Genomic DNA, 21,722 nt, shown 5'->3' with positions numbered 1-21,722 from the left:
ATCCATAATCAGGACTCTACAAAACAGTATATACAACCAATATTGCCTTAGTGTTTTCAGTAGACACTTTTCATCAACAAATAGCCCTCCTACAATTTGGAGGCATCAACGATAACCTACCTCCTGAATCAATACTAGAGTCATGATACGTACTGTCCAATTTAATTTGTGCCGTTTTGGCTCAGCTGACAAGGGGTTGTTTGTTGCTTTCAACAAATTTGTTTTAACTCACCTGACTGGTGAAGCTTAGCTTGTTCTTAAAGCATTATGAAATCAGCATGATAATTTTGTTAATGATAGACATAAACGTAACTCTAGCCCAAGAAACTATCAGTTCGTGTTAACACAAACTTCATAAATACTAATTTTTAAAAATAAACAATTTAAAAAGAATCGACACTTCGGTTGGTGTGTCATGTCCTGTATCAGGTGTAAATTTGTAATACAATGTTGAAACAAGCCTCAAAAACACTAGTGGTGTAACGATATGGTGACACAGTTTTGTATTGTGATACGAGCGCCATGATAGTGAGTGAGTTGGGTTTAACATTATTCCAGTTATATCACAGCGTGTCAGCTTGATGTGGGATGAAAGCCCGAAGTGATGCAGGTCTCAGACGTTTACCACTTCGCTGAAAGCCACGAGCACGGGTATGGTGCTGACAAACCTAGAAACATAATCGGGGCAAACCGGGATTCGAACCCACAATCATAGCTTTCTGGCGTGCCCAAGGGACGCAACTCTGCACAGTGAATCGCAGCGCCTTAGACAACTAGGCCACCCGTGCCCCTGCGCCATGATACAATACATTGATTTACGAGCCCTGTATTGCAACACATACAATGCAGTTTATTACAAGTCATATTAGTGTAAATCATGTGAATGCCGTGATCCCTTGCTACCACGCTACCTTCGGGGTCCAAATAATTGATGAGCGTTATAGATGATCAGCTGGTTTAACGAAGCTTGAGTCGTATGTGGTAGATGACCAACAAAACAGTATACATGCTCTGCCTACCTAACACGATCTATGAGTTTATTAAAAATGTTAGTAAATTATGGAGCCATGCTTTACTGCGCGCTATAACCGAGTTAGCGCTATATTGAAGGGTCGAATAACGAGGAAACACTGTAATAACAAAAACTTATCAGCCACCAGCTTAAGCAGATTCTCTCGTACTTCATGGTTGGACATACATAGCGTAACATTCCCAGTGCCCCATACCAATATGTTTCAGCCCTACAATATCCCATCTTTGACCTCTGAAATTTAATAACAGGGTTGTGATTCACTTGCAATAAGACAAAACTATCAACTTGTCAAAGACCCCACCATATCGTTACACCTCTAAAAACCACCTAGTTGTCATAGCCATCTTAGAGCATAGGACAGTATTGAAATTCAACCATACACATTATGGAGCAATAACCATGACGATATGATACATGGAAGTTTTCTCAAGACTCATGAGATCACACTGTATGGCAGTCAAAAATTACTGTAAATCTTTCTCCTTTCTGATACAGTTTATCATTTCAAGTACCATGACTACTGAAGCACATGTGCAATGTCATTAAAATCAGATCTTAGTGCCCAAGTATTTTAGTAGTTTCAGAGAGCGCTAAGATCTGTTTTAATGAGTTTGAGTACATATAAAAATGTCAGTGTAAAACATCTAGTTTCCCCTCGTTCAACATGCCTAATATGTACCTTGGAAGAACGCTGACCAGAAATATTATAATTTATAAAATAATAGAGTAATGTTATTTTATTACAAAATGGGTTTTTTTAAGAGTAAAAATATCATTTATACTTATCCTGACTCGTACACACGAGTATAAGTGTGAGTCAGGATGAGATAAAATATGTATTTTTTAGAGTAAAATATAATTTATACTTATCCTGACTCATTCTTATTCTCGTGTGTATGAGTCAGGATAAGATAAAGTCATATGTATTGCACATACAACCTCTTGGTCCATCACTCTGAGATATGACTGAATGTACTTCCTCCAGCAGCAAATATCACGTCCTGTCCAAAACACTTTCCTTCAGTAGCTTGTTAAAGTTTCAATAAAATAAAATTAAATGAAAACAAAATTTACAACCTGCCAAAAGTGTAAGTGACGACGGAGGAGCCATGAACATGACAAACTGTATTCTCCAGGAAATGTTTTAAACATCAAGAAATACAATACTACCAGATCATTATTTTACCATACAAAATGTTTTATATCCCAAAGAACCTTTAGAATAGAAAACACCCTGATATTGATGATCACACAGATGACCTGATGGACGGAGGACCTGTGGCATTTGTTCCTACAGACCTTGTCTCTTAAAATCCCCAAACACCCAGCATCTATTAGGCAGGTGAGACTCAAGAATCATCAACAAATCATCAGATATGTTGCAGAGAAGCTCTACTACCCAATCAAAATCTTTCTTGAGCATTAGAGATCTTAGAATTTATGATCAGCATGCTGACTGGGTGAAACATTTGCCCCAAGGCATGCTATGCTCTACAGAATCAGCTGCCTGTGTGCAGTAATCGCTGCGTACACAACCAGCTCACATAGTTCCAGGTTTAAAAACAAGGACATTACTATCAAAACCTCTAAACTGAGAAACTGTTCTACAATCTAAATGTTCACAGTTTTAAGTAGTATTGTTTTTGTGAGAATGAGAGAAACTGACTAAAACGTTTTACAACTTAGATGTTAATCACAGTTTTAAGTAGTATTGGTTTGTGAACAGAGAAACTGACTAAAACGTTCTACAATTTAGATGTTAATCACCATTTTAAGTAGTATTGTTCTATCGTGCGACAACGGCATGATGAGAATTATCACAACACCTATGAAATATCAACATATTCCCTGAATATGCTAAACATATACATTCTGTATAACAAAAATTTGTTTAGACAATGATTCGGATACAACCAAAATACAACATTACAAAATGTCAAGGCAAGACATTCATACATTGATTGATTGATAAATACAAGTGAGATTGTAACTCTATGGTTCACAATTCCACATTGTGTCATTCCAGTTATCTCCCTTGATTGGACATGACCAAGGCAGTGTTCCAGGACATACTCCGTGAGATTTGTGGTTACTACTTGAAGCGTGTGTAGCTGGAGTTGCTGAAACTAGCTTCCTGACCACCTACAAAGTCATCCGTGTCGTTAGACATCATCAGGTCATCGTCATCCTCGTCTAATCTAGTCATACGGAATTGCCTGGAACAGAGGATATCATAAATGGTCTTTTTCATCTTCGTGTTATACTACGGGGTATAATGATTAACAAAAAAACTGTTTGTTTGTTGTTTGGTTGTTTTACGCCGCATTCAGCAATATTTCAGCTATATGACAGCGGTCTGTAAATAATCGAGTCTGGATGAGAGAATTCAGTGTTTGATATGTGAATCGATCTATGCAATTGGTCTACGATGACATGCATCAACCCTGACCACCCGATGTCGATAGTTGCCACATACTGTAGAGAAAACAGACATTAATCAGTGCTACATCCAATAATTCCCTAATATTGCGAAGAATCTAGAAAAAAAGATGGAAATTACACTCCAATAATCATATTATGATATAAAACTTTGATTATCTATCATGTCTACTGCTTACAACCTGTATAAAAATAATATCAACTTACAATATTCCTCGGCGCTTCTTGCGGATGTACAGGATCACTATGGCAACAATGATGAGGAAAACAACAATGCAGGCAATCACAACGCCGACTGTCACACTTATGTTACCTGCAAGAACATTTTTTTAAACCATGAAGGGAATAAGACATATTCAAGCTATTCCGAGAAGCATATCTAAATACTTGGCTATTTGGTACACGACACTCCCTGCCAAATTGAGTGAGTGAATGAGTATGGTTTTATGCTGCTCTTAGCAATATTCCAGCAACATCACAGAAGGGAATACTAGAAATGGGTTTCACACATTGTACTCATGTGGGGAATCGAACCATGGCCTGCACTGGCGCATCTTCCCGAGGCAAGAGAGTTAACTGACTTTAAAAGTCCAGTTTCCACCCTTGCCGAACTAGGCTGGAATTCCTGGGCTCGATCATAGCGCCACCAGTGGCTATTACGAGTTAAGTCCCCTCTATGCCTCTCCTATGGACCAATCAGATTCCACCTCTCGTATCACTTACATTTGCTTCAAACAAAATGGCGGCGCCCAGTCAAGATGATCTGATCGACAATCAAGATATATATTGTGAGAAAACGGGTCTTACATCGAAAAAGGCATCAAATGACGTGAGCACCTTGATTAAAAACTTGAAAAGATTTGGAAAATGTCTGTTGACAACAAGTTGGGGGTGCACATGCTTTGCAAACCCTACAATCGACCGAAATCTGCATGAAAGTTTATGAACCGGATTTCGATTTCGGTGCGTGATTTTGATTGGACTATGCATAGACTCGTTAGTCCAGCCAAAATTTAACTCCATAATACCAGCCTAGTTCGGCAAGGGTGGAAACTGGACTTTTATAGTCAGTTAACTCCCTTGCCGCGGGAAGATGTCATTGGCGAGACGAGCACACGATTTAACCACTAGGTTTATGGTATATCAAAATCATATAAATAATGTAAACATGTTTACTATGTTTACAGTAATTACCTCTCCAGATACTTCTCATAGAGTCAGTCATGTGACAGTTGCATGCTCCTCTCCATCCCTAAATGAATAACTGATAACTTACACAAGGGAGAAGGTTTACATGGCAACTGACATCATGTAACCATGGTAACAGCAATTAAAGCCATACTTTCGTATAAAAATAAGTACCGTATTCGACGTCATAAGCACCCAGGGCTCTCTCAAAATTAGGAATAGGGGGCTCTTATTAGAATATTAATGTGGTGGAAAAAACAGAGTTGAAAGATAAATTTTGTGGTTTATGCTGACGGCCTGAACTGTTTATGTACGACAGATATATTTTTCCAGAATTTAATTGCCCATTATTAAGGGTGCATATAACACACGAGTGCGTATTATACACGAATAAATAAGTCTTGTGTACTTTGATCAATCGGAAGGGGTGCCAATTGGGATTGTTCACTTACCAATATACATGTATTAGCAAATATCGCCGTGGGTGCTTATTAGAGCGGGGCGCTTATTACGTCGAATACGGTATATGATTTCACTTGTGTGTGAAAAACGATCTGCATTAGTCCTCATACAGGTTCTACTGGCACTGACTTACCCTTGTGCTGAGGGTCGACCTTTTTGGAGTTGTTGCAGTTGTGACATGTGCGAGCAAGACACAGCTTTTCGGATGTTTCGTTCTCTATGCAGTCTGTAGCATTGACAACATTGTCGTACACAGACTCAAACCTCTCGGGGATGGACCAACTTATAGTGGTGGTAGTAGTCTGTGTGCAGTTCCCTGTAGCTTGAAGATAAAACAGGGTAAAATGGTAAATAATAAAATTGACTTAATTAATCACGTTTCCAGGCAGGATGAAGCCAGCAGATAAAAACGGTATCTGTTGGGGTCGTTATGGATAATTATGAAAAAAAAGAGGTCAGGTAGGTACTACTTTCGGTGTCTACAAAGAAACATGGCAACCCCCTTAAATTTTCTAGATAAATTATGATGATAATTTGTATATTTTGATGATCAAAATAATAGTCTAAGATACTGAAAATCAGCATCTAAAATTTCACAAATGTAGGCAACAATGGAGACTTATACGAAGAATTTAGCAAGTAAGGTAGGTAAATTGGTTTCAATACCTGTGTTTGTAGACCTCTGGGTCTTCTAAAAACATTTGATTTGGCCAAGGCTCGCTAAATATAATGTTCATTATTATGTTATGTTAACCTCCATTATCCACTATGGCCATACACCTGCAGTTGTGTACATGACCGTAAGGTCTATGTCTGCACTGTCAAAGCTTTCAGTAAATATATCCCAGGCATCTAGACCATGCTTAGCATATGTCTACTCTGTCTTAACTGTCACAATTCTCTGTGCAGAGTTGCATCCCTTTGCCACATTAGGATCTGTTCATCGGTTCAAATCACCGATTACGATCCTTGGTCTGTGCACAGTATACCCATGCTCATGGGTTTTGCCAAAGTGGCAAATTACCATACGCATCACTTCCTTCACATATTAAGGTGTGTTATTGATGAAATATTGTACGAGATAGTATCCAACCCCACTCACTCACTCACTCATCAAATCTACAGCTTGTTAATGTCTAGTCAGTGTCTATATCTATGTGTGCTTGTTGTAAGCTAGATCTGATCTATATCTGTTATGAAGATTATAAGTGAGTGAGTGAGCGAGTATGGTTTTACGCGGCTTTTAGCAATATTCCAGCAATATCACGACAGGGGACACCAGAAATGGGCTTCACACATTGTACCCATGTCGGGAATCGAACCCGGGTCCTCGGCGTGACGAGCGAACGCTTTAACCACCAGGCTACCCGACCCCCCATGAAGATTTTGAGTCACACAGGATTTCAAGAGCTGAACTGAATGAGACAAAGGTACACAAAGCTAGGTACACCTATAAAAAATAAGAATAATGTTCAGATGTCAGAGACCTACTATAAGGTCCCCATTGTCATGTATATTTTCACATGTGTTGTTTGTTGTAGGTTCAGGGCCCCGTTCCACAATCGTAGCTCATACTTCAACATCAACTTATGATAGTCGTAGATCTGAACAGGGCCTACGGGAGTGAGTGAGTGATTTGGGTTTAACCCCGCTTTTAACATTGTTCCAGTTATATCATGGCGTGTCAGTTTAATGTGGGAGGAAAGCCCTAAGTGATGCAAATCGTTTTACCACTTACAGGACCTTAAATTAGTTTGCATGTGTGGGTCTGTCTGTCCTAGTCTGTACTAATGCCGGTTTTATAATGCTAGCCCATTGAAATACAATGCCACAGTTTAACATGTCCACTCAGACCCAATATACTGACTATGAGCTGACCTGTTCTTGCTTTATCCCTTTAATGCAGAACTCCAGGCAAGGTAACAAGTACCATCTTTTCACATCTTTTGGTATGACACGGCCGGGGCAGACACTCTATCCACTAGTCCCCGGAAACGGTTGGTCAACAAAGGGTGACAATCAACTAAACCACTCACCATTCCGTATATAGACTGGGGAGAAGCCACACTGACATCTCCAACCAACTTCCTTCACAAAGTAATTGATCAGCTTCGTGGTATTTTCATCCTTCCATTGGTCACAGGTGTAGTTCAAGGTGATCGTTTTGAGTGTAACATTTTGGTTAAGGTCACATGAGTTGTTGTGGTTGAATGTGGAGGGCGCTATTATGAAGGAACCAGGGTCCAGTCGTGTGTGGTCACAACGAACAACTGATAAGTTGGCTCCCTGTGGGATACTGAAAATTCAAATGTTCCTATAAATACATCTGTGATCTCCAGAATTACAAAGATGGTAGACAGTTTACAAAAATACACAAAATACCTGTTGTTCCTTGGTTTATTAATAGAGTTTCAACATTAGAACAGACACCAACAGGAGTACACTAAGCTCTGGGTACAGGGGACCTCTTGCCCGGAATCACCATAGAATCACCATAGAGTTTCAACATTAGAACAGACACCAGCAGGATTACACCAAGCACTGGGTACAGGAGCCCCTTGCCCAGAATCACCATAGAATCACCATAGAGTTTCAACATTAGAACAGACACCAGCAGGATCACACCAAGCACTGGGTACAGGGGACCTCTTGCCCGGAATCACCATAGAATCACCATAGAGTTTCAACATTAGAACAGACACCAGCAGGATCACACCAAGCACTGGGTACAGGGGACCTCTTGCCCGGAATCACCATAGAATCACCATAGAGTTTCAACATTAGAACAGACACCAGCAGGATTACACCAAGCACTGGGTACAGGGGACCTCTTGCCCAGAATCACCATAGAATCACCATAGAGTTTCAACATTAGAACGGACACCAGAAGGATCACACCAAGCACTGGGTACAGGGGACCTCTTGCCCGGAATCACCATAGAATCAATATAGAGTTTCAACATTAGAACAGACACCAGCAGGATCACACCAAGCACTGGGTACAGGGGACCTCTTGCCCGGAATCACCATAGAATCACCATAGAGTTTCAACATTAGAACAGACACTAGCAGGATTACACCAAGCAGTGGGTACAGGGGACCTCTTGCCCGGAATCACCATAGAATCACCATAGAGTTTCAACATTAGAACAGACACCAGCAGGATTACACCAAGCACTGGGTACAGGGGACCTCTTGCCCAGAATCACCATAGAATCACCATAGAGTTTCAACATTAGAACAGACACCAGCAGGATTACACCAAGCAGTGGGTACAGGGGACCTCTTGCCCGGAATCACCATAGAATCACCATAGAGTTTCAACATTAGAACAGACACTAGCAGGATCACACCAAGCAGTGGGTACAGGGGACCTCTTGCCCAGAATCACCATAGAATCACCATAGAGTTTCAACATTAGAACAGACACCAGCAGGATTACACCAAGCTCTGGGTACAGGGGACCTCTTGCCCGGAATCACCATAGAATCACCATAGAGTTTCAACATTAGAACAGACACCAGCAGGATTACACCAAGCACTGGGTACAGGGGACCTCTTGCCCCGAATCACAGATACCAGCAGGACCTCTTGCCCAGAATCACCATTAGTTTATATCAGGTATTTGAGTTATCACTGTTTTTACAACTTCAATAAATACATGAACATACCTTCTGTTGACTTGAGCGACGAGTATTCTTGACAAATAATCAGGAACAAATTGTATGCTGGTCGTCGTTGTGTTGACCAGGTCTTGACTGACAATGGTAGCATCTAGTAGATCAACACCTGTCATGTTTACATCAGTACAGTTTGTCCAATTAACAGAAGTGTAGAGGGACACAATCACCGCTCTTCTGTTTGCTGGTGTCTAAAAAGTAAACTTTGATCACAATATCGCAGGATAAATGCCAAAGAGATAATCCAACTAGTCCATAATTCATCAGCCTACTATTCATCAGACATTCCAACTAATCCACATTCCACAAGATAATCCAACTAGCCCACCTTTCATCACCCAATCCAACTATTCCACAATCCATCAGATAATCCAACTAATCCAAATTTAACAGATAATAAAAACATCCCACAATTCAACAGATAATCCAACAAGCCCAACATTCATCACATATTCCAACTTCTAGTCCACAATTTATCAGTGAATGAGTGAGTGAGTGAGTGTGTGAGTAGGGTTTTACGCCGCTTTTAGCAATATTCTAGCAATATCACGGCGGGGGACACCAGAAATGGGCTTCACACATTGTATCCATGTCGGAAATTGAACCCGGATCTTCTGTGTGGCGAGCGAACGCTTTAACCACTAGGCTACCCGACCGCAACCTCAATTCATCAGAAAATCCAACTAATCCAAAATTCAACAGATAATTAAAACATCGCACAATTCAACAGATAATCTAACTAGTCCACAATTCATCTGATAATCCAACTAGTCCACAATTCATCAGATAATCCAACTGATCTGAAATTCATCAGGTAACCCAACTAATTAAAAATTCAACATATAATCCAACTAATCTACATTCCACAAGATAATCCAACTAGCCCACCTTTCATCACCTAATCCAACTATTCCACAATCCATCAGATAATCCAACTAATCCAAATTTAACAGATAATAAAAACATCCCACAATTCAACAGATAATCTAACTAGTCCACAATTCATCTGATAATCCAACTAATCCAAAATTCATCAGAAAATCCAACTCATCCAAAATTCAACAGATAATCTAGTTGTCCACAATTCAACAGATAATTCATCAGATGATCAAACTAATCTACAATTCAACAGATAATCCAACAAGCCCACAATTCAGACAATCCAAGGAGCCAACAATTCATCAGATAATCCAACTAATCCAAAATGCATCAGGTAACCCAACTTGTTCAAAATTCAACATATAATGCTACTAATCTACAGTTCATCAGATAATCCAACTGATCAACAATTCAACAGATAATCCAACAGATAATCCAACTAGTCTACAATTCATCAGATAATCCAACTGATCCAAAATTCATCAGGTAACCCAACTAATTAAAAATTCAACATATAATCAAACTAATCTACAATTCATCAGATAATCCAACTGATCCACAATTCAACAGATAATCCAACAAGCCCACGATTCAGACAATTCAAGTAGTCAACAATTCATCAGATAATCCAACTAATCCAAAAATTTTCAGGTAACCAACTCGTCAAAATTCATCAGGTAACCAACTCGTCAAAATTCATCAGGTAACCAACTCGTCAAAATTCATAAGGGCAACCCAACTAGTCAAAATTCATAAGGTAACCCAACTAATCCAAAATTCATCAGGTAACCCAACTCTTAAAAATTCAACAGGTAAACCCAACTAATCCAAAAATTTTCAGGTAACCAACTCGTCAAAATTCATCAGGTAACCAACTCGTCAAAATTCATCAGGTAACCAACTCGTCAAAATTCATAAGGTAACCAACTAGTCAAAATTCATAAGGTAACCCAACTAATCCAAAATTCATCAGGTAACCCAACTCTTAAAAATTCAACAGGTAAACCCAACTAGTCTACAATTCATCAAATTATCCAACTAATCCACAATTCATCAGGTAACCCAACTAATCCACAATGAAATACTTACCAAATGTGCTGTTTCAAATGCCAGGTTGTTATTCCAAGCAGCAGAATCTACCTGGACCACAGCAGCACACTTCATTTTCAGATCGGACACCACCACCGTCATGTTGGGGGTAGCGTCTCCCTCCAGCCCTGACAGAGACACAAACATGACTACAAGCTTCTTGCACACTTCAAAAGATTGTATCAAGTAACTATGAGTGAGTGAGTTTTACGCCGCTTTTCGCAATATTCCAGCAATATCATGGCGGGGGACACCAAAAATGGGCTTTACACATTGTACCCATGTCAGGAATCGAACCCGGGTCTTCGGCCTGACGAGCGAACGCTTTAACCACTAGGCTACCCGACCGCCCCTCAAGTAACTATGGTGACAGTGAGCTGAAAGATATATTCTAGGTTTCAAAAATCCTTTTGTGTAAGTGAAATCAGACCCACAAATTGCTATTTTGAAGCAAAAAGTAGTACCATTAATAAAATACACCAATGAATATAAAAGAAAATGTATTTAAAGTTATAATGATGAGTCAGGATAAATACAGTGAATCACATTTTTTTCATTTTTCGTATTTCATAAGTTAGGTATGTTGGAACCATGTTGTTACGTTGTCACCAGTGACCCAGTGGTATAAAGAGATAAATCTTGCTCTGCAGAGTAGTGTCCCTTTGCTGCCAGGATATGCTGCTTGTTGGTTAAATTAAGATTATCTTCTCTAGATGCAGGCTTGTGTGTTTTTCAAAATGTGCAAACATTTTCAACTTGTATGAAGTGTTTTCTCTTTTTTATCTCAGGATAGTCTTAATAATTATGGCATTACACCAATCATGAGATTTAGTGATTCATTTCTAATATTCCAGGAGCTGTAACCATGGTAAAAGAGGTAACAACCTCTAAAGTGTGATTGAAGCTAAAGTTACCATGGTTACATAACAATTTTTTTTAATTCTGTAGTATGGCCAGCATTGTCAGTGAATACAATAGTTTGCAAACAGTTGCCTAGGAAATATTTAATTCTATTCCAGGAGCTGTAACCGCAGTTACTACCAGAATACACCCGCTAACGTGTGACTGTAGCTAAAGTGACCATGGTCATATCATGTCAGGATTGCTAGTGAATACATGGTTTGAAAACTGTTTGCTTGGATATATGAAAAAATACTTACGTCTAATTTCTACACTAAAGTTATCACCATAGGTTGTATCATTTGAGAAAAGGCCATTGTAGGTAAACTCATTGATAAGTAGAATGGTCTTGGGTGGTGATGTAGACGTAGCTGCTAATGAAGTAGTAGTAGGTTGTACTGTTGTAGTGACAGATGATGATGTGATAACCGTTGAGGAAGGAGTAGAAGTTTCGGCTGTGGCAGAGGATGCTTCTGTAGATGTTGGAATTTCTGAGGATGTGGGTTCAGTGCTATTGGTGATAGATGCCGGTGTTGAGTCTTTTGTGTTGGTACTTGTTGACAGGGTGGTACCACTGGTAGTGGAGCTGATTGCTGTGGAACTGTTGGAGGATGTTGTTGTTGCTGTTGTTGGCGTTGTTGTTGCTGTTGCTGTTGTTGGCATTGTTGTTGTTGTTGGTGGTGTTGTTGTTGGTGATGCTGGTGATTTTGTTGGTGTTGTTGTTGGTGTTGTTGGTGCTGTTGCTGTTACTGGTGTTGTTGGTGATGGTGATGGTGATGGTGATGGTGATGGTGATGTTGTTGTTGATGTTGATGTTGGCGTTGGCGTTGACATTGACGTTGGCGTTGGCGTTGACATTGACGTTGGCGTGAACACATCTGAAGTACTACTCCCCTTGGCAGCAAGGATCAAACAACTAATTCCCACTACCAACAACCAGCCTCTACAAGCCATGCTGAAAAATGTCTCTATGTTGGCTCCTGAAACAAAGATACATTTGAATATATTTTCAGTTATTTAAGATATAGGAAATTGGCAGTCCTTAGGGACAGACCAAGATGATGAGCTCAGCTCACTGCATCAAACTGGACTCAAATAAATAAGAGAATAATTAGAGTGACAGGCTGTGAAACTTGCCTAAATTATACAAAATAATGGTGACCATGTCTAAAAGTCTATGAGGGTACTTGAAGGTCAAAGGTCATAACTTGATAAAAATTTAACGTATGGCAATACATGTATTATATGTCTTGTGTACATCATTATACCATGTATATTTGCTGAATTACAAATTTTGTTATGATTTTGCAGAAATGACGGCATTAGAGACAAAAAGTATGATGTCAAGATTTAAAGGGGCACTGATCTAACGCAATTCCCCGGACTGGTTGTTGCCTTTGTTATTGTTTTTTCCCCCCGTGAGTACCCGAATGATACGCAACGCAACTGAGCGTGACCAGAGACTGGGCTACCGCCTGCAAGGACAGCTAAATAAACTTGGAGGCTGGAGGCAATATTTGTTTTACGCATTTTTGCATAAACACTGATTGGTTAACTGTGATCTATAAAGATTTCGACAAAGGGCGCATGTTAATTAATTTCTTCAGCCTAAACAAACAGACAGAAAGAACGGCGGAGCTCATCGGAAGCGTCATTTGGAAATACCCTAGATGGTTGTAGTTTAATACTAAAAAAAGTATCCATGCAGTGAAAGCATTTTTGGATTTCGGATTGCGTCGATAATATGATTACTACACCCTTGTTGACATTCACGTTTTCTCGTATAACCCTACACTTGTGTATTTGTCGTCATTCACTTGATGCTCAGTTAATGAATTTATTACAGGTACAATTAGTGGTAGCACCACTTAGATTACCTGACAAAAGTTCCCATTTGGCATTTATTGTGTCTGGGGTAATTATGAGATGTGAGATGAAATGTGTGTTATGTAATATGCACGTGGCAGCCCAGCAAGAGGTGAATGATCTGTTGATTTACTTTTTTTTGTTAATCAACGGATCGTTCCTAGTCATCAAAGGATTAACAGAAAATACATTGATTGATTAATCACCGTTATCTTGCACAGTGGAAATGTCAAAAGTGAGTGTTTACATGTCTAGGTTTACTCAAACAAAAGGAATACACTCATATCATGGCGTGAAGTGCCGATGTAAAAGCAACATACTTTGTTCAAAGGGTTAACTGATAATAAGTTGACTGGTTGATCGTTGTTATCAATCACTCAATGGATTTTTTAGGAACCGTGGACGTTATGAAAATAGTTGTCACGTGGGCTTTCTCAGCCGACCCTTGAGACTTGACACCTATGTGAAACACCTGAAACAATCCAAGTGATCAGTTGAGAAACTAACACGGGTTATAATATCCCGAAACGATATATATCTTTTAAAACATTTGATTGTTACAGAGACATCGAATATGTTTCTTTGTACAGCTGCAGACGAGTGGGATATTGTTCCTTTTGTGTGGATATTCACGGATACATTCCTCGAACAAGGAAGCTGCCTAAAATTTATTCACATAAATTTGGTTGGTTGTAATTATGGTATTTGCATTTTGTTTTCCTTCATTTGAACCGATTCGTTCTTGTTTCTCTATGTCTTGGTTGGGAAATTCTTCAATGCACGATAGACGTTGTTTTCACAGGTCTTTTCCTTTGCACATGCTTTGTAAGCGTGTATATATCACCGTCAATTTGTAAAATGTGATTCTCTCAGGCAATTTATAAAATGTGTAAATATTTCAGTCATTTTGACTAAATAATCTGTCCAGATTGATTAAGACGATCAAAAGGGCCTACAAACATCACAACTGATTATTCTGTAGGATTAGAAGCCAGACAACATAGAAATGTACTTTTCAACGTAACATTTTCAGTCTCTTGGTGATGACATTAAACATCAAAATGTTTGGAATTCGTTATCATAATAATACAGATGGAAAATTTTTTCAGTCACTTTGTAAAATAACTGAATATTTAGGCGTTTAATAAATTTGTTACACATTTTGACAGTAAAAAAATATACACACTATATAAAAAAGCAATGCTCAGGTGAAATATTTACTTTGTGTTGCAAGTCGAAATAGTGTAAACGAAAATCGCAAAATTACCAAGCAAGTGACTTATCAAAACTTCGTCACCATTACCGATGCTACCCACAAAGATACCTACATTTCCTTATTATCTCGAAAACTGTATTTCATTTTGTTGATCAATGTGACCATACGCCCTTATTACTACCCATAAAAGTGACTAATGCGCTTATGAATGGCGCAGCAGAGGTCACGAACTGGTCTAGATTTCTGCTATACATCCGGGTACTCACAGGGAAAAAACAATAACAAAGGCAACAACCAGTCCCGGGGAATTGCGTTAGATCAGTGCCCCTTTAAAGTTCAAAATTGAATCAGAAGTTTGTAAGCAAATTTGAGACACTGTAGCTGCGATCATTCATAAAATGTTTCGGCTCGAGTGGCTTTGTCATTTCAGAGGAGATGTCAAGGTGGATAGACAGGCAATGTGCCGTTGGCTCAATCACCAGGTGAGCTAAAAGTATTTCTGTATGCTGAAAAGAACTTCAAAAGAAATGTATGAATTCCTTCTTACTGAGGCATATCTATACAATGTCCCTACCTTTCTATCTACCATGTTTGACACAGAGGAGGTGAAGAATGGGACCCCATCTACCATGTCTACCTTATACAGGAGTTACAGAATGGGGCCCCATCTACCATGTCTACCTTGTTATACAGGAGTTACAGAATGGGGCCCCATCTACCATGTCTACCTTGATGTAGAGGAGTTACAGAATGGGGCCCCATCTACCATGTCTACCTTGTTATACAGGAGTTACAGAATGGGACCCCATCTACCATGTCTACCTTGTTATACAGGAGTTACAGAATGGGGCCCCATCTACCATGTCTACCTTGTTATACAGGAGTTACAGAATGGGACCCCATCTACCATGTCTACCTTGATATACAGGAGTTACAGAATGGGACCCCATCTACCATGTCTACCTTGTTATACAGGAGTTACAGAATGGGGCCCCATCTACCATGTCTACCTTGTTATACAGGAGTTACAGAATGGGGCCCCATCTACCATGTCTACCTTGTTATACAGGAGTTACAGAATGGGACCCCATCTACCATGTCTACCTTGATATACAGGAGTTACAGAATGGGACCCCATCTACCATGTCTACCTTGTTATACAGGAGTTACAGAATGGGGCCCCATCTACCATGTCTACCTTGTTATACAGGAGTTACAGAATGGGGCCCCATCTACCATGTCTACCTTGTTATACAGGAGTTACAGAATGGGACCCCATCTACCATGTCTACCTTGATATACACGAGTTACAGAATGGGGCCCCATCTACCATGTCTACCTTTTACAGGAGTTACAGAATGGGGCCCCATCTACCATATCTACCTTTTACAGGAGTTACAGAATGGGGCCCCATCTACCATGTCTACCTTGATATACAGGAGTTACAGAATGGGACCCCATCTACCATGTCTACCTTGTTATACAGGAGTTACAGAATGGGACCCCATCTACCATGTCTACCTTGTTATACAGGAGTTACAGAATGGGGCCCCATCTACCATGTCTACCTTGTTATACAGGAGTTACAGAATGGGACCCCATCTACCATGTCTACCTTGATATACAGGAGTTACAGAATGGGACCCCATCTACCATGTCTACCTTGTTATACAGGAGTTACAGAATGGGGCCCCATCTACCATGTCTACCTTGTTATACAGGAGTTACAGAATGGGGCCCCATCTACCATGTCTACCTTGTTATACAGGAGTTACAGAATGGGACCCCATCTTTCAAGATGTTTAATAATTTTATATCATCAGAATAATAACATAATGGTTGTAAAGCACCTAATTCCATATGCAATACAAGTTCTAACCTAATTTTACATACTTACTTCAGAGAAGTGCTTGTTCAAACAAACATGATAAAAAGGTTGCAGTGGCTCCAGACTACATAAAATGCAGGTGATTAATTACCATGATTATAACTAAAAAAAGTTAGAAGTTTAATTGCGAATGATTTTGGAGTTGTATGTTTGTAGTTTTAGGTCAGGAAATAAACATGACAATGATATGCATGACACAAAATTGTAACAGTTACTGCTAATAATACCTGGGCCCCGTTCCACAAAGCGATCTTAATGCTAAGGTGGTCGTAACTCCCATACTTTGTCATAGGCTTACGACCAACGTAGCACTAAGATCGCTCTGTGGAACGGGGCCCTGATTTATATGTATACAAAACACCCGTCAACACAACATACATCGGATGTGTGAGTGAGACAGGAGTATTGTCTAGTGTATCGATAAAACCCCCCTCAGCTGGCACTCCGACATCTAACCTTTAAATGAACAGCAGCATCCTGCATAGTATACATCCTGTTACAAGGAAAGGGCCCTTGGGTAAATCTAGTGTAGATGACATGTAGTCTCACAGACCCTACACAATAATTTAACAAATAAATCCAACTCAAGTCTACATTGCCTCAGATCTAGCAAAGGAATTCAGCATTGTTCTGGGCTCCATTTGGATTGTAGTTTATATATATTGTAGTTTATATATTTTGTAGACATACATTTTCAAATAAGATAACTTTTTATTTCTGGGCTAAATGTTAGTCCAGTGACATATCACAGAGGTGGTGAGGTGAAATGGGGTTAAACGTTGCGTCCAAAATTATTGCACTTATATGGAGATGTGCATGTACCTGTGTTTGTGTGGCTGCTTGTACTGGTCCAGACTGATACCATGCCGCAGTTTAACATGAATTCCCCACTCAGACACAGTATACTGACTTCGAGCCGACCAGTCCTCGTTTTAGCCCCTTGATGCCAAGTGTCAGATAGGGTAACAACAAGTACCATCTTTTAACATCTTTTGGTAAGACGAGGCCGAGCGCCAGACAGGATAACAACAAGTGCCATCTTTTAACGTCTTTTGGTATGACGCAGCCGGGGATCGAACCCCGGACCTTCCGCTCTCCAGGCGGACGCTCTACCACTAGACCACGGAGGCGGTCTGACATATCACAGATCCTGTAATACCTCCTTTTGCCTATTACTTTCACGCATCTGTCATCCAGACATTTCATACATGTGGAATAAAATTCAAATTTTGACATGTTTGAGTATCACGATCATGGAGTATAGCAGGGTTTGACAGGGTGCAAACTATTGCGTCCTATAGGCAGTGTTAAGGCAAACAAAATTAGCATGGATACAAATAATTTATACTGTTGACAATTTTGAAGAAACAATCATCATGGTTTGTTTGTTGTTTAACACCACACTCAGCAATAGTCCAACTATATTCCAGCAGTCTGTAAATAATCAAGTCTCGACCAGGCAATCCAGTGATTGACATCATGAGCATTGATCAATGGATCAGGGTTATGATGACATGCATCAACCAAGTCTGCCTGTCTGACTATCAGATCCCGTTAGTCACCGCTGATGACAAGTTTGAGTTGCTAAAGACCAATTCTCACCCGGATCTTCATGGGTTATGTCATGGTCATAGTACCTCAAAATCATTTGTTCACATGTCATTGTCATATTCAGCAATCATTCGTTTGTCAATGGAACCATGAAGATCCGGGTTAGAACAGGTCTTCAGCAACCCATGCTTGCCGTAAAAGGCGACTATGCTTGTCGTAAGAGGCGACTAACGGGATCAGGTGGTCAGGCTCACTGGCTTGGTTGATGCATGTCATCGTATCGCAATTGGGTGGATTGATGCTCATGATCCCAAGAACTGGATTGTCTGGCCCAGACTCGATTATTTACAGACCGCAGTCATATAGCTGAGTGCGGCGTTAACATGGTTAAACAACAAACAAACAAACAAATCATTTGTCAATGTCAGTGTAAAATCCGAGTTCACACCCTTATCACAGGATGTTAATCAGTCAAGCGATTTCATGGACAGTTCAACAGTTCACAACGCACATAAAAAGATATGCTTTTGAGATATAAGGACTGTGACAGACACTAGATAGCAGAAACAGATGATTAGCAATATTTTTTTTATCTAACACTGTATGTATGTTCTGTGTGAGTGTAGGGCTTCAGGTTGCTTTTACAATATTCAAGCAGTATCAGGTGAGGGACTTTAAAAATGGCCATCCTACACATGGATTTATAGAGAGCTTATGACATAAAAACATGTATGTCATACCCCAATGACATAAGTATGCAAATTAGATATGCAAATTAGATAACCGGAAGAGCGAGCGGTTTGATTTGAAACTATATATTATTAGTGAAGTTACACCAGAGATATAATCAGATTACACAGAATCGTTGTTGTTACCGTTATTAAAGTTTCAATTATTCTGCAAAAGTCTGTTCAAGTATTTTGTTTAAAATAATCCGAGGAACTTTTTTTCTCAGCGAATTGTTTATTTTGGTTTACATGGCTATGGAAAACATGTATCACTACGCACGATCTATACGTAAGATTTCGACAAGTTGGTGATGTTAATGTTTAATGTAATTATTCCTTAATTTGGAAGCTAAAATGTGAAAATGATAAATAGAATTCATCACTCGTGTTTTTTAATATGGGAAATATCAACCTCGTCCCGTTAATCAGTATTTGCCTCGCCAAAGGCTCGGCAAATACCGATTAACTAAGACTTGGTTGATATTTCCCATATTAAAAAACACTCGTGATGAATCCTCTATTTAACATTGTTGTGTACTGGTTTCTATGATTTCAAATTTACTAGTTTCCTTACCATGCTTACCAGGATAATGAACATCTAAAAATACATCATCAAAATTGGGTATCAAATAACTTTTCTGCTCCATTTGATTTTATTACATTTTATGGACATGCATATACCATGCTTAAAGTTGAAAAATCAACAATCAATCTTGGTCATGCTACTATCACTAGTTAGTTGTCCAATGAACATAATGTTCTAAATTACAACTTAAGATTTGAATACCAAAATTGTATACAATTGAGTTCAGTTTAACATAGGGTACACAAGCTAGCTTGTTTAGACATGTAGGTGAATTATGAACATTTTGAAATTTGATCATATTGTTGCTGAGCTGAAGGAGGTCAAAGGTATGTCATCAAAGTTAGAATTATCTATGTTGTTCGCATCATCATGATACATCATACTGTAATCATTAGCAGTGGGACGTCCCTATACATGCACTGATGCATAAGTGGATCGTGACAGTCACACACAAATTAGAAGGGAAAATTAGTGGTGAAAATGAAAGTATTTTCATCCACTCCAAATAATCAAGTCTGGACCAGACAATCCAGTGATTGACATCATGAGCATCGATTTACGCAACTGGGATACAATGACATGCATGAACCAAGTCAGCGAGCGTGACCACATGGTCCTGTTAGTGACCTCTTGCAACAGAAGTGATGATCAGAACTATTATTAGATGTCAGGGAGTGAGTATGGTTATCATGGTGAGGAACGTCAGAAATTCACACATTGTACCCATGTCTTTACCACAGGTCTTTACCGTTATGACTGTGAGCTAACACTTTTACCACTAGGCTGCCCCACCACCCCTATTAGATCATATTGATAAAGATCATAAACATGGCATATCATCAGCTGGTCACACATGAAACAATTAATTTTTAAAAAGATTTCCAAAGGCCTGGGTTTTTTTAATAAACATATTTGTATAATACTGAAGATTCTGATTCTATGTTCAAAATTCAATTAATGAATAATACACGTTCAAACAGTGTGAAATAAATATATTTCAAAATGTCATGCTCCTTATTCTTATCGAGGTCAACATACGATATGACGTACGTATTTCGTTTAGTATTTGTACATAACGTTCGTAGATTGCTTCTCTAGGCCTTCATATTCGAGTCGCAATGGCTACATATGTATAGCGTGGACCTACTATAAGGAAATTGACGTAATCATTTCCGTGTTTCGGGCTTATAAACCTGTTATACCTTTGTTATGTATAATTGTAAGTTATATCAATCAATACTCACCTTATTTAAATGTTGTGTGCAAACAAATCTTAAACTGTCGTTCGCGTATTATGGACAATTGTCCCCTTGAAGTGACACGACAAACACAACCCCCACGGTCTAACAAAACATCCTGTTGGGTCAGGGGTTACACGGTCATCCAATCAAATGCTCGCTTTCATCCCCCTCGCACCTGCCAAACAAATGCAATTTCTTGACTGGGATCCTGTCTACCCGAAATCAAACAGCACCCGGGTGCACACAGAACACAGAAGGTACCCGGTTGCATAAGCTAGCTTGCGCATACGATATGTGGAACTAGCCTAGTGAGTAAGTTCCCTGTGGTCAATAGATAATATCAAAAGTTAGGATACTCTGTAACATCACACATGTTATATTGATATTCCTCGTAAGGGATGGGGACAAATTTTGATTTCATACTATAATTGTAGAAAATATTATTACATATAAAAAAAAGAAGCAAAAATTAATATTTCCAATTTATATACACAGTGGTATAAATCAGTTAAGATATGTTATTTAATTTCAGTGTCAAATATATTTTACGACCACATGCATAAATGCGCAATAACGAGACATGGATAATATTTAAGGCCTCCTTCACGCCTTGGAATACAAACTGTTTCTTTATCACTAAAACACTGTTTAAAACTGCGTTCACTCACAGCATTGCATATAAAATATTTAAGAGCGCTTCAAACACTCCAAAACAAGGGGGGTTAACCCCAGTGCAGCTCCAAACAGTGACATTTCCGATACCTCTATTGGCTAGGATAAAGTACACACTGTGTTTAGAGCTTATCTTTGACTGGGAAAGTCCCACGAATTATTGTACAAATCGATAAAGCTGAATAAGAATGCTTTCCAACTTAAAGTTTAAGTGACATACTTTTATTTTTGTAGTTACTTAAAATATTTATTTTAAGGTTTATAGTTATCATTATGACCCAATTTCAGTGATATGCAATTGTAT

General features: G+C 39.1%; 1 protein-coding gene and 1 long non-coding RNA gene across 2 annotated transcripts; both read right to left on the bottom strand.

The window, feature by feature from the left end:
• Window positions 1-689: 689 nt before the first annotated feature.
• Window positions 690-12,385, bottom strand: LOC124118904 (cell wall integrity and stress response component 4-like). The gene is made up of 7 exons (XM_046481215.2): window positions 11,931-12,385; window positions 10,771-10,898; window positions 8,794-8,993; window positions 7,159-7,418; window positions 5,256-5,444; window positions 3,680-3,785; window positions 690-3,249 (listed from the first exon to the last, which is right to left on the bottom strand). Exons 1-7 carry the CDS (start codon window positions 12,331-12,333, stop codon window positions 3,126-3,128), a joined length of 1,410 nt encoding a protein of 469 aa, XP_046337171.2. The 5' UTR covers window positions 12,334-12,385; the 3' UTR covers window positions 690-3,125.
• A 41-nt stretch (window positions 12,386-12,426) lies between these two features.
• On the bottom strand, window positions 12,427-21,004 carry LOC124120463. The gene is made up of 3 exons (XR_006858831.2): window positions 20,750-21,004; window positions 13,857-14,008; window positions 12,427-12,650 (listed from the first exon to the last, which is right to left on the bottom strand). It is a non-coding gene; the product is annotated as an uncharacterized LOC124120463 (long non-coding RNA).
• Between the last annotated feature and the right edge of the window lie 718 nt (window positions 21,005-21,722).

Source organism: Haliotis rufescens, unplaced genomic scaffold (genome assembly GCF_023055435.1).
Source record: "Haliotis rufescens isolate VD_foot unplaced genomic scaffold, xgHalRufe1.0.p SCAF_3, whole genome shotgun sequence".
Lineage (NCBI taxonomy): Eukaryota > Metazoa > Mollusca > Gastropoda > Lepetellida > Haliotidae > Haliotis > Haliotis rufescens.
This window is presented reverse-complemented; position numbering and strand designations above follow the sequence as displayed.